The 14,553-nt window shown below is 47.7% G+C and overlaps 2 protein-coding genes across 3 annotated transcripts in view; both read right to left on the reverse strand.

The window, feature by feature from the left end:
* Positions 1–4,521, reverse strand: part of sptbn5 (spectrin, beta, non-erythrocytic 5) — a 64,797-nt gene extending 60,276 nt beyond the window's left edge. Inside the window, exons 1-3 of the mRNA XM_031580498.2 lie at positions 4,338–4,521; positions 3,842–3,888; positions 3,052–3,179 (exon numbers count right to left, since the gene is read on the reverse strand). Coding sequence (XP_031436358.1) covers positions 3,052–3,179; positions 3,842–3,869 — 156 coding nt within the window. The 5' untranslated portion in view covers positions 3,870–3,888; positions 4,338–4,521. The remainder of the gene's footprint in view (positions 1–3,051; positions 3,180–3,841; positions 3,889–4,337) is intronic.
* Positions 4,522–4,790: 269 nt separating this feature from the next.
* Positions 4,791–14,553, reverse strand: part of ehd4 (EH-domain containing 4) — a 17,897-nt gene continuing 8,134 nt past the window's right edge. For both annotated transcript variants that reach the window (XM_031579895.2, XM_031579897.2), the window contains 3 exons: positions 12,898–13,310; positions 9,684–9,848; positions 4,791–7,815 (listed from right to left, as the gene is read on the reverse strand). In XM_031579895.2, the coding sequence (XP_031435755.1) occupies positions 7,258–7,815; positions 9,684–9,848; positions 12,898–13,310 (1,136 nt within the window). In that variant the 3' untranslated portion in view covers positions 4,791–7,257. The remainder of the gene's footprint in view (positions 7,816–9,683; positions 9,849–12,897; positions 13,311–14,553) is intronic.

Consider the following 14,553-nt stretch of genomic DNA (forward strand, 5'->3'; position numbering starts at 1 on the left):
ACATATAAGCACACATCAAACCACAACCACACGGCCCTCATGCCCATTTTCCTTCAGGGCAACAAACTGAACTAGTTCACATTTCCGCCCAGCAGGCCCACGCTATATTGCAAAGGGGATTTGGCAAAAAGTGTAAAATTATGCAAGGTATTTGTTTGTAAAAACTGTTGACAGTGTTCAACTACGGCTAAGAAAAGTGAGGGATGACCGGTTTATTATTTTATTATTATTTTTTGGTTCATACTTTCTGCTGTGTTGTCGCAAATGAAAGCAATGTCTGATTTTCATTAGTTAATTTTCAGTACATTTTTATTTATTATTACTCTTGTCAGTTTCAAGTTATTTCAGTGACCATTGTGGGTTTTTCTTTCTTTAACGGAAGGGTACCAACTATTTTGTCCACGTCTGTATATAGCACTGCTACCGCACAAATGCAGAAAGTATGTCATCTGAAAAAGCTGGTTTGTGCCCTTTTAGGAGGGGTTTGTGGATAGCACAACCACTTCATGAAATGCATGTGACCATTGAGTTGCACAGTTTATGACTCTAGCAGTACATGTCTTTGTCTTCAAGGTTGGACCAATGTTTTTGGCATTGAGGAAATCCAAAAGTAACGGAAAGTAATCAAGTTACATTACTTTAATATTGTGATACTTGGATTAGGTTCTGAATAACATTTTTAACAGGTAATCAGTAATTGTATCGGAATACATTTTTAAAGTAATCCTCCCAACCCTGCTAGCGGAAATCAAATCCCTCTTTTGCCCCTATTATTATTTTTCTGTATGTTCTTTAGTATGCATACTTCACATACCTGTGTGTGTGTGTGTGTGTGTGTGTGTGTGTGTGTGCGTCTGTCTGTGTGTGTGTGTGTACCTGTGTGTGTGTGTGCGTCTGTGTGTGTTTCATCTCTGACATCTGTGTGTGCTCTTGAGTGGTTGTGAGTGTGTTTTGTTCATGTTTGTGCCGGAGCCATGTGAGGCGTGTGTGTGTGTGTGTGTATGTATGTGTGTGTGTGTGTGAGTGTGTGTGTGTTTCATCTCTGACATCTGTGTGAGCTCTTGAGTGGCCGTGAGTGTGTTTGTTCATGTTAGTGCCGGAGCCATGTGAGGTGTGTGTGCCACAGGATACACTCCCAAGCTATACCTAGCGGTGACACCCAACATCCACCATCCAGTCCCCTTCCTTCCTGTGCCTCCTGCTGCTGAAACATTTACGTCTACCTCTCATTTCTCTCAAGGTATGTCCCCTACCCTCCCTCTCCCTCACCCACTCTTTCTCTCTCTCTCTCTCTCTCTCTCTCTCTCACTCTCTCTCTCTCTCTCACTCACTCACTCACTCTCTCTCTCTCTCTCTCTCTCTCTCTCTCTCTCTCTCTCTTTTTAAGTGTGTTGTTCCCCTTGGTCTTCCTCTTGGAGGAAGTGACAGCATGTGTGAGATCAGGGTCACACTGTGAGGTCGGTTCACTCTTACCCTCCGTGAACTCAGTCAACAGCGAAAGCAACTTAAAGATAAGCTGTCTACTGTCGGTCCGTGAGGGATTTCAGGGGTTAAAACGTTACAACGTGACAACTGTTGCCTGAGAAAAACTCCCATCAACACACAGAGTTGAGTGCTAGGTTTCTGGATAGGTTCAGCTTGTCAGTTGAAAAGCCCAACCCATAGGACAAATGACAGAGACCGAGGAGCAGTTAAACACGATGAAACAATGAAAGGATTTTGAGACTGTCTCCAGGGCCTACACCTAAAACAGCATAACACTAAGATTAAACATGGCTAATAACACTAAGATTAAACATGGCGATCAGAGTCCAAAGTGTCCAACGCTCAAGTGTCCAAATGTTCATTGCTTAATTTTCTCAATTCAAAATTAGACTCTATTTACTTCCATAGAAAGAAGCAAAAGACACACAAGAAGCCCAAAGTGATGAGTGTTTTCTGTCTGTATAGTGGGTGCATAGGCTGAGGGGACAAACATGACACACACAGAGACAGGCAGCTCTTACTGACTTCTCTCTCTGACTAATTTAAATAAGTAACAAACAGTATCACCATGCTGTGGTTAGATGAAATAGACTTCAACTGGTTAATATGAAGAGATATGAGGAAAGAACAGAAGCCCATGTCTGTGTCCAAAACTAGGAGCCAAAGTCGATTGGCCAAAGCGTGTACTTCCTCTGAGGGGGGAAGATTGCTCCGGGCCACACGCGCTCTCAGTGGACTTGGGACAGTTCTGGTCTGTCTGACGAAACCTACTTGGGACGCATACTTCCTCTCACTCACTGCCTCGAGAGGTTATGCTTGTATGCAAACTTCATCACCAATGTTATATACATACAGCAATTATGGGGATCCTGAGGGGAACTTGGCACTGGCCTAGAAGTGCTTTAAGCCCATGTCAAATGCTGGACAGTGAGTAATTTAGTTTTTTTTTCTAGTCCTAATCTCCGTTATTTGACATAAATACCTCAAAACAACATACTGGGCAACAGTTCACTTGTACACCATTCCAGCTCATGTGTTCTTTCCCCTTAAGTGCATATTAAGGACACAGTTTCTCTGCTCACATATTTGAATGTAAATCAGTTACAGGCCTGTGCTTGAGAGCTCTGGGTAAATCGCAAGCTTTGCAAAATGTGTAAACCCGGTAGTGTTCCTTTCAGCCACCTTCAGAGAATACACCTTCAGTCTCTATGTGTACTTCTTCAACTCTAATCAGTGAAGTCACAGACGTTGGGCTGAGGGACATGGGATGCACATTTAGACTGGATATGATGTCAATGAAGAAGGCTGCACTGGGGCGTCATTTCCTGATGGGGAACTGTGGTAACCGTGGTAACCGCGGTAACTGTGGTAACTGCGGTAACTGCGGTAACTGTGGTAACTGTGGTAACTGTAGTAACTGGGGTAACTGTGGTAACTGGGGTAACTGTGGTAACTATGGTAACTGCGGTGATTGTGGTAACTGTGGTAACTATGGTAACTGCGGTGATTGTGGTAACTGTGGTAACTGTGGTAACCATGGTAACTGCGGTGATTGTGGCTTCCTACCCCATTTTTAGCGAAGACGCTGTTCATCCATTTGGTGTAGGTCTTCTTCTGCACGGTCATCCGCTGCTCCTGCAGCTCCCGGATACGGCCCTGCTCATACTCCTGACCGTCCCGCTTGCTATCCATCCCTGCTCACACACCACATACACACACACACACATACACACACATGTAGGGGCACACACACACAGGTACACACACACACACACAGGTACACGCACACGTATGCGCACGCACACGTATGCGCACGCACACAAACACATAGACACGTAAAAACACACACACAGGTACCCACACACACACACACACACACACACACACACACACACACAGGTACACGCACACACACACGTATGTGCGCACACACACATGTACGTGCACAGACACACGTATGCGCACACACAGACACACAAACACGTACACACACACACACACACATGTACGTGCACAGACACACACACAGGTACACACACACACACACACACAGGTACACGCACACACACACACACACACACACACACACACACAGAAACGTACACACACACACACACACACACACACACGTACGTGCACAGACACACACAGTAAGTCTTTGACTCAGCCTAGTGATGCTGTGGTCTTCCCTTCCTCTTTCAGAATGTGTCATGATAAAATGTAATGACTGTGTCACTGACTGCTATTAGATATGTAAGGGCAATTAACATCTCTGTTCTGCTGACGCTAAAGTAAAGTACCAACACTCTGCTAGGCTGTAAATTCCTGGCATAATGCACATTTCTTTAGTACGTACCAGATAGTATGACCTTAGAACCAGCCATGTTTTGTTCGAGCAGCTACCTATAACCGATGAAGCGTAAGAAATATCACAAACTGTACATGGAAACTACTTTTCATAAACAACCTGTTGGGTGTAATCTCTTCTAGTTCAGTATTGTGTTAAGTATGAGACTGAGCCTTGTGTCTTGCCTGTTTTAAAGTGAGCACTCTTTATCTCTCATTACAGTTATTCAGATAACAGCACGACTCCTGATAAAGTCACCCTGACATCACGTCTCAAAGCCTGTTATGGAAAGTGTGCCTAGGTGACATACTAAATGTTCATCAGAATTTCATCACAACATGTATGACAGAACTATACTCCAACTAACCAAACCTGCCTTCAAATAAGTTCCCTTTATGCACTCAGAAATATGCTACGTTGCCATTCAACGCTTGACTAAACCTGGTCGAGTACTCAAGTACTAAAAACTGAAAATGGAGTACTAAGGCCCCAATCAAGCTCTTACCTTCTGGCCTTAAGACGGCTTTTCAGCTAAAAGCGAAGAGGGAATCTCAACATGTCTCTTCAGCTAAAAGCGAAGAGGGAATCTCAACATGTCTCTTCAGCTAAAAGCGAAGAGGGAATCTCAACATGTCTCGTCGGCTGTGAGTTGTGCTTCCCACTCCCGGACTGAACAGAGGGAGAGTGAAGTGACCTTTGTAGCGCCAGCGCAGGAGTTTTACTGCATGAACAACCCTCTTACTCACCTGACACTGGCACCGCACAGGGGCAATGGTCACCCGCCAGGGGGGGTTGATAGGGCCAGTCTGCTAGGATACATCAAGGCTCAAGCTCGTAAAGGTCAAATTAAAATTCCTTGCAGGTATAAAAACACAAACAGGCACCCACACACACACTCCAAGGTTCATATGGCCATTCGAACATCAGTCTCTCTTCCGCTGACAAATCAACTAGTTTGCAAGTTGCATTAGTTGTTTAATGTTATAAACCCTAATTTCGGAGCAAATGACTTGATGAAAACTTGGTATGGTAGATACATGCAAGATAAAATGGTAAAAGTAACCTATTCAGCAAAAAAACAACAGAAGAAATCAGAGTTATCTTGTATGAGATACTGCAATGCGGCAGGGTCACCACAAACTGTTCCTGTGTTGTTGTTGTTGTTGTTGTTGTTGTTTTTAATAATAATAAACAAACAGACACATACTTATTTGTTTACTTCTTTACTATCTACATTCTGTAACCCTGTCAAAGGCACTGAAATCAAATACAATTTGTTACAAGGAAAAATATTCATACATTCATAATCATAACAGCCCATGTTCCTGACAGGTTGACAGAGGCCGTATCCCCCTTTTAAGGCTGATATCGGCACGGCAGGTCAGCAACGGATTCTCAAATACGGTAACAGAAGCAGGAATGGATAAAACAGAATTTCAATAGTACTAAACAGAAACAGTAAGTAAATGCTGCAACCTTCGCTGAGATAACTGCTTTAAATACTAGCCCACCAAAAAAATAAACTACACACAAAATCCTTAAATGTAAAAGCTGCCAAACAAGCACACTGCTCGATTTTTCAAGGCACGCCTAAGGACAAAGGCTTAAGGACATGGTGGACACTACTGCATGTAGCCCAGTCCATCGCCGGCCTATCAGGGCACGCCTAAGGACAAAGGCTTAAGGACATGGTGGACACCACCGTCCTATCAGGGCACGCCTAAGGACAAAGGCTTAAGGACATGGTGGACACCACCGTCCTATCAGGGCACGCCTAAGGACAAAGGCTTAAGGACATGGTGGACACCACTGCATGTAGCCCAGTCCATCGCCGGTCTAAATCTGATCAGTGTCAGCAGTTTATAGAGCAGGGTTTTAAGGCAGATATATGGATGCGTGTTCAAGGGAGAGTGAACTCCCCTTCATAAACACATGCCTCAGGAAAGAGTGTGTGTGTTTGTGTGTCTGATGTTACATTGAACACCAGGGCTTACACCACACTTATAACTTTGGCAACAGCAGGAGTTGATGCACATGTGTGAAGGTGTTACCTCAGTAACAGTAGTTGTGGTCACAGTGCTAGCAGAGAGATTCCTCTTTTCCCTTCGGACACAACGCTCATCTGTCATCATCTGCTCTGCGGCTGGCTCATGCCATCACGCGGTGGAGGGTTCAAAGCATTCTATTTGGGACAGATCATTTCGTGAGGAGTTGAACTGAATTGTGCAACAGTATCTAGTATGTCATCTATCTTTTCCTCTGGGTGAAAAAAAAAAATGACATTGTTTCAAAAGAACAGGGGATTGAAATATGGAAGTGGAACCTATCATTCAGTTTCATAATCTTAAACTGTCAGCACATTTCTGTACAGGAAATGAAACACCCAGAGGGCAGTCTGGTGATATTTATATAGTATAAAGTATATAAAGTGCCAATTAAGTATTGACAAGGTGAAGAATTGACCTCAAGACCTTTTGAAATGATTTTGAGTCTTATCTTTGTAACAGCAACATTATGTGTTAAAAATGGTCTGTAGGACTATGCTCTGTGTTTGGTTCTTACTGCAGAGTTTGCTTTGGAATGTGTGAAGAGCAACCAACTATGACAGATAAGAAACCTGAGAAAGTGCCTACATGCTGTGTTAATGTTTGTTGTGTATGTCACATTTTTTCTTACATGACAAGAAAAGGTTGACTTGAGAGGCTTTTTACTGCCATTTCATGGGGACATTTAACAAGCGGAATGCTAAGAAGCAAAAAAAATATAAAACTTTTAAGTAACCTTTATTCTTAAAACTGATATATGTTTTAGTATCAATAATTAATATATTATTTATTACTAAATATCTTGACATGTATCATCACTCCTTCTAAACGTAGAGATGAATGCAGGAGTTAGAGACGTGCCTCGTTTGCCTTAGAGACTAGAGCAGTCTTATGACACAGAGTGACCATAGATCTGCCCTGCCTGAAGTGAGGCGTTAAAGGAACAAGCACTGTGTGTCACGAGGTTGTGTCTCCACTCAAACACTGTTCTTGCGATGGAGCCTGACTGGGCCGGACGCTCGCCCTGCTCTTAGGGTCACAACAGAATGAGCTCAGACTTGGTGCGCCAGCGAGAGCGAATATGAGAAGGCCATCGCCAGACCGTGGCCAGTTCACTGCCTGGGCGCATCTGTTGAGCCAGTCTGCCTATAATTGACTTCAGTAACACACGATATCCAGTGAGAGATTGTGACATAAACTTAAAAGAATCACTTACAGTAACATTATACAAAAAGGGACCAAAGAAAAAAAAAATAGATAGTATATAAAATCAACTGTATTTGAACTGTATAAAATGAACAAGTGAACAGTCCCACGGTGCGGAGGCTGTGAAGGCTACGGGGGGCCAGAGAGTCTTGGGTTCTCCTGTCCCAGCATGCTTCATTCCTCCTCGTGGTTGTACAGGGTGTCGGCGGTGGGGTCCTTGCGGTGGGAGGGCGGCACCAGATGCTCGGGCAGCTCGTTGGGCAGCTCGTAACCCTCCAGCTTGACCTTGATGAGGTGCTGCGCCAGGGCGAACTCCTCGTCGTCCAGCATGCCGTCGTGGTCGCAGTCGGCCAGCTTCCAGATCTTTCCCAGCACCGTGTTGGGCAGGCGCGAGTTCATCATCTCCTTCTTGGCGTTGACGCCAGTCACCTTGCCATTGATGGGCATGAGTGTGTAGAAGATCTCGTCGTAGCGCGGCTTGTCGCGGCCCACGATCCAGTCCTCGGCGTCGGCGCCGGCACTGATGCCCTCGCCGTAGCCGCGGCCGAACGGGCTGTCCTCGGAGCCCTGGAAGGCCCCGCCGCTCACGTTCAGGGATGGCTGCCGGCTCTCCTCCTCGCGGATCAGAGTCATCAGGCCAGAGATCTTGTTGCTCAGCATCTTGTCCACCGACTCGATCAGCTTGATCTTCATCGAAGGGAACTTGCTGAAGTCGTAGTGCTGGAGCTGCTCCTGTGGAGGGGACACACACACGCGCACACACGCGCGCGCACGCACACACACACACACACACACACACACACACACGAAGAAACACAAGTTCAGTGTAAGAAAAGCCAGACATGAATAAAACAATTTCCATTACAAAACTATTTTATCCTAAAAATGCAATCATTGGATCATGTATTGATCGTGGTCACGCATATACTTTTAGACTCATTTTGCATGGAGCTGGAGCTTACGAAACCCTGAATAAGAGAGTCGGGTTTGTTTCCCATCGCCCCTGGCTCTGATCACACGCCTCCACCCTCCCCTTCGGAGACAGCTGAGTGACCCTGAACAGAACACCAGGAGAGTGTGTGTGACTGGGACGGGTGGTCCAGCTGTTGTGTACACACACACGCTCAATTGCTTTGCTGGCTGGCTGGCTCACACACACACACACACCAAATAGAAAAAACCCCACAAAAAACACACACGCACGTACACACTCAATATGTCATCTGCACAGGAAACACAATTCCTGGTTAGGGAGCTTTCAGCTGTACAGTTCTCTGCTGTTCCTCATCAGAGAGAGGGCGTTCCTCCAGACACAGACACGCACGCACGCACAGGCCCAATTTCTCCCCAAAATCAAAACTCTCCCCGGCATCTCAGAGCTCCTCTACCCGAGGGCCCAGACTGCGCGGGCTGCAGACGCCCCCTGGCAAGGCCTCATGGGAGTGGCGCAGAGAGGATGCGGTCACTGGGTCCCCCTGGAGAGAGTCACAGCCCCTGAGCTCAGCAGGCTGGCAGCTCCTCTGGCTCCTCATCAGGAGCTCAAGCTCCAGCTCTGTCTTTCATGTGACGGCCAAAGGGCGGGAGAGAGAGAACCCCATCAGCATTAACGTAGCATCACATCCCTCACAAACTCTCCAGCTCAGCACTGGGCCCGCTCTCAGGCGCTCTCCCTCACACGCGCACACACACACACACACACACACACACACACACACACACACGCAAGCACACACACGCAGGCACACACACGCAGGCACACACACGCAGGCACACACACGCAGGCACACACACGCAGGCACACACACACACACACACACACACACACACACACACACACACACACACACACACACAGGCACACAGGCACACAGGCACACAGGCACACAGGCACACAGGCACACGATTATACCAGACCCATTCCTCTCTGATGAACTCTCCAGCTCAGCACTGGACCCGCTCACACATACCCACTGGATTAGACTAGACCCATTCCACTCTGATGTACTCTCCAGAGCTTTGGCTAAGGCCTCCACTCCCTCGCACATTACACATCTACACTTGTGTGGTCAAGAGCATAAATTCATGCAAAAAAAAAAGTCCTCCTCAAAAACACAGAAACACATAACCCCCTCTCAGCCATAAATCGCCTTCGCTGGTGGACTACTAAATCCTTTATGGCTCTGGCGCAGGCCTCAGTGTTTGCAACGGGAGGATCTGAACCCTTTTAACGATCTTACCGAGTTTAGCTAAGCGGAGGGGGTCAAAAGGTCACGTGTGTGGTGGTGATGTTGGAATGAGGGTGAGGAATGGGAGATAATTAAGCTGGGATGTTTCTCCACCTACACTGGGGGTTGCCAGAATGGTTACAGCAAGGGTCCAGGCAGGAGAACATCTGATTGGACCATTTTAGTCAGCTGACCCCAGTCTGCAGCTGTAGCCAGTATACCCTAACCCTAACCTTAAATCCAAACCTACAGGCAAACCTGTCGACCCGTGGGAATACCCCTTTACAACTACGACCAATACGAAGCATCTGGGTCTTTTCTACGAGATCATCCCAGGTCACCGGCCAGAGATGGGGGAGGGGGGGGGGGGCTCACCTGCATCTTGGTGACGTTGGGGAAGTCTCCGGGCGAGATGTGGTGCTCTCTCTGGAGCATGACGTAGATCTCAGGCAAACGGGCGATCAGCTCCTCCTTCTTCTTCTCCTTCCCAAAGAGCGACGGCATCTCCTTCTTCAGGTGACTGATAATGTAGGCATGCACCTGAGAGTGGTCAAATGGAGTGTGGGGGGGGGGGGGGGGGGGGGGGAGGCAAGGAGGTAGAGACATAGGGAGGAGATGTTACACATGGAGAGAACTGAATTAAAATGGCCACTGCATATTCCTACAAAAGACACTCGAATGAATGAATGAATGAATGAATGAATGAATGAAAAAGTTCACAACATAGAACACAACCAATTGGAGGCTCAGACTAGAGAGGCCGGAAGAGACATTCTATTCAGACAGCGCTTTACCATCATTTATGATAAGCACTTGCGTCAGTAAGCGCTCAGCACAAGCCTTAGGTGCAGTGTCTCTTATTAATAGATGCCTTTGCAATTTATTATAACTCGCATGTCGCGACCTTGTGTTCCGTGTTGTTGTGATACAAAGAGTTATCTGAGTAGCCTTGAGTTTGGTGGTGGAGTCATTCGAGTGCCTCTGGTGACTCGCAGTCCCGACAGCCCCGCCCTGCCCGCCCCGGCAACCCAAGGCAGCCGGGTTGCAAGGGGGAATCGTCCAAAACAAATGTTTACTCAAAACTTTTCCTCAATAACGAGGAAACGCTTTCTCGGCAGGAGCCAAAATAAGAGCGTGCTTCTTCCCCCTGTCAGGAATGTTTATTCTTTGAAAAGAGAACAATATAAACAGCAACCCAAGGGCAAGGGGGGGGGGCAGCTGAGAGCTAAACACATGGTGGGTCAGGTGGTGAGAGGCGACATCATACAAACACACACACACACACACACACACACACACACACACACACACACACACACACACACCAGGGCGAGCCAGCTGGGAGCAGGGGAAAGTAAGTGTGATTGTGTGTGTGTGTAAGTAAGTAAGTGTGAGGGGGGCTGGGGGTCGAGAGGGTCACTAAAGCTCCCTCCACTTCTACCTCACGTGGACTTTCATGACGCAGGAAGGAATGTGGAGCCCTGGCGGATTCCTGTTTGCGCTGCCGAGCTGGAAAATATTGCGGAAGAGATAAGAGGCTCGTTTTTTAAAGAAGGGCTCATCTTGTGAGTGAGCGAGCGAGCGAGAGAGAGAGAGAGAGGACGCAGCGAGGCGAGCGTGAGAGTGGAGAGAGTTGTGTTTACCAGCGGAGAGAGTGTGCCTTAGATCAATGGTGTGTGTGAGAGAGCACGCAAGATAGTTGGTTATGTCAAAATGAACAAGAGGTTGAGGGGAACACACACACACTCACTCGAGACAAGTGTGATCGAGTGTGTGTGTGAGTGATGGGTCGGAGTTCAGGAGCCAAGTCTCTGGCTTCAATTCCACTCCCCATCTCCCTGTCTGTCTCTGTGGGGTGAGGTCGAGGGCCACCACACACACACACACACACACACACACACACACACACACACACACACACACACACACACACACACACACACACACACACACACACACACACACACACACACACACACACACAGGGATGATATATTTTTCCTGTCAAAGGGTCAAGGTTATGTTCTCAGGCATGAAATGAGGAACATGAGCCGTGGTGATAATTAGTTTCACATGAGAGGCACATTTCATCACCAGCCTGCCTTATGAGGCCTGGGCAGGACCATTACTTTTGCTACAGGCAGCATCACCCTGACAGGCTTTTCACTGTCCGATCCGTGCCGGCTGCCCAATCCATTCTGCACATGCAGGATTTTTTTCTACAGGGAAAGAAATATGTATAATATATTAAATATATATATGAGAAACACCTGGCGTAGAGACTGGGAGGCAGACGCCAAGAAAATGGGCTACACTTGGGGACAGCTTGAGATGTTAGCTCAGGACCGAGATGCTTGGAGAACTCTTGTTTGCGGCCTAAGCCCCAGAAGGGGTAGTAGGCGATGATGATGATGATGATGATATATGAGTTGGAAAGGGGAGTGTGTGTGTGTGTGTGTGTGGGTGTGTGTAATCAGGACAATGTGAGAGGTTCAGCCTGTGGAGGAATGTGCAGTGCAAATGCAAATGTACTGAGACAGCAGTAATGAGTGCAGTAATGCTTAGCGCTGTGCTGTGGAGTTTTTCCTGAGCAGCAGAGGCTCCTGTAACGCCTGCCGGATGGGTGGAGAGTGAAAAGACCATGGTTAGGGTGGGATGCATCTTTGATGATGCTTTTCGCTCTGCCCAGACGGCGTTTATGATCACATGTTCTCAATGGTGGGCAACTGGGTGCCGGTGGGCAGAATCATGGGGCAAAGGTTTGCGCTTTCCTAAGACTCCGCAGGAGTCCTCGATCGAGATGGAGGAGATCAGGGTCTGCTCCACAGCTTCCCTGTTATGTACAGTGCCAGTAAAAAGTTTGGACACACCATGTCATTTTTTGAGAAGTTTTTTCTTTACTTTTATTATTGTCTAAATGGTAGATAACACTTTTTTTTGTTGGTGTGTCCAAACTTTTGACTGGTACTGTAGATTTGGGGCGTGTGCGTGGCTCCTAGATCGCCTGAAGTCCACAACGATCTCCATAATCGCAAAGCATTATGAGCGGTTCAAAATAGTAAAAATCAGGCAGGAATATGTTGTGATTCCGAGTGTGGATGCACGTGCACGTGCAGAATGGCTAGGGCAGCTGGTATGGATCGGGTACTGACAACCCTAACACCAACAACAATGAAGGTGTCATTGCCATTTTACATCTGCTATATCAAGACAAACTAGCATAGACAAAACTTAACTCCTTCTGCTTTCATTTTGGTGTTTGTAGGGGACAAGAGACAAGGTGATGTGAGCCCTTGATAAAGAGTTCTACTGGGGTATGGGGTAAACCAAAGACAAAACAATTGTACTGCAACCAAATGTGACCGAACATCACCAGGCACCTAAGTTAAAATAACAGGGTCGGTGTGCTTGACTCTTTAATAATTCATCACAGATTCACTCAATCGGTCAAAGATATGAAGTGTGGGTCTTGCCTTGGCCAGACGGGCTGTCTTGATTAGGTCTTTGAGCTTGTGCAGGGCAGCGTTGACCAATTGAGTGAATCTGTGATGAATTATTAAAGAGTCAAAGATATGGAGGCAAATCTTACCTTGGCCAGACGGGCTCTCTTGATGAGGTCGTTGAGCTTGCGCAGGGCGGCATTCCGCGGCAGGCTCTGGATGTCCCGGAACAGGTCCTGGGCCTCGGCCTCGAACAGGCGCCGGTTGTCGGTGTTCTGCAGCGGCTTGGCCCAGAAGGAGCCCAGGTAGACGCGCACCACCTCGGGCGTGTTGATCACCTTGCCCAGCGACCACATGAGAGCGCCGTAGACGCGCATCAGCTGCTGCGTGTCCACCTGGTCCGCCTTGTTGAGCACCACGCGGATCTTGTCGTCCTGGCCGCGCAGCGCCTTGATGGCCTCCGAGAACTCGTCCGAGATGTCCAGCTTGTGGGCGTCGAAGAGCAGGATGATGCGGTCCACGCGCTCCCCGAACCAGCGCAGCACCTCGGAGAAGTCGTAGCCTGGTAGGAGGAAGAGGAGGTGGAGAGGGGCGGGGTGAGGTGAGCGATGAAGTTGAGAGGGGGGGGGGGGGACAACGACGACGACTCCCACACTTTTTTGACCGTGTGGGGCCTCTGAAGAATTGTGCGAGTGAATGATGTGGACACGGACTCTGGTGCGAAATGCCTGTGTGTGCACGTGCTGAGATGGAGTGGCAGTGTTCGCAGTCTAAAGAGGTGACACCACAGCCTGACAAACAGTAGCATCAGAGCTAAAACATCTAACATGAGGCCCAACGGCCGGTAAACACACCACACAGACACACACACACACACACACACACACACACACACAGAGTTATACGGGAGGGTGCCTTCACATCCGTGGCCACGATCACGGACAGGCTGTACTCTCTTTTCGAACTCCCCTTGTAGAGTGGTTGTCAAAGAATACTAGCTCAACATTCAGTGAATGAACGCGATCCAAACACTGGGCTTCCTAGTCTCACTAGAGATTGCAGCTGGCCTGGTGAGCTGGCCCAGTCAGATTGATTTCAATGAGCAAAGCACATTTACAGTGCATCCAATGTCATAGACCAACACCAGGCAGGCACCCAGGTTTAAATAACAAGCAAGGTGTGCTAGACTCTTTCATAATTAATGACAGAGAGAGGGATGGGGTGACAGAGAAGCGACAGATGAACACGCTTAGAGGTATGGATGCGATGGGGGGGATGGAGGGATGGAGGGAAGGAGCTGAACACGGAGGTATATAGAGTGTGGTAGAGGGAGAGGCAGGAAGAGGACAAAGAAGAAGAGATGATGACAGATGACAAGGGAAGGGGATGAACTGCATTCTGGGCCACTGACTGATTTGTGTGAGGTGGGGCTAACAGAGAATACATCTGTTCCTTAGCAACAGGAATAACTCAAATATACAAACGTTCCCCCAAAACACGGCAGAAACACCAAAAAACTTTAAGCACGCACGCACGCACGCACGCACACACCCAGAGTAAGAGCACACAGACATATGCAGCAGTAGCCAGTGGGTAAACCTCACTCCCCGACACCTTATGAGGTTTTAGCCCCCCTTGCTAGCACACCTGCTGCCCATGCCCGAGATTGTGAGTTTAAGTCTGATTGTGAGTTTAAGTCTGATTGTGAGTTTAAGTCTGATTGTGAGTTTAAGTCTGGTGCCGTGACTCGGATTAGGAGTGAGGCTAAGGGGGGGTGGGGGGGGGAATGAGTGTAAGTTCAAGTC

The sequence above is a fragment of the Clupea harengus genome, chromosome 14, assembly GCF_900700415.2.
Source record: "Clupea harengus chromosome 14, Ch_v2.0.2, whole genome shotgun sequence".
Taxonomy (NCBI): Eukaryota; Metazoa; Chordata; class Actinopteri; order Clupeiformes; family Clupeidae; genus Clupea; species Clupea harengus.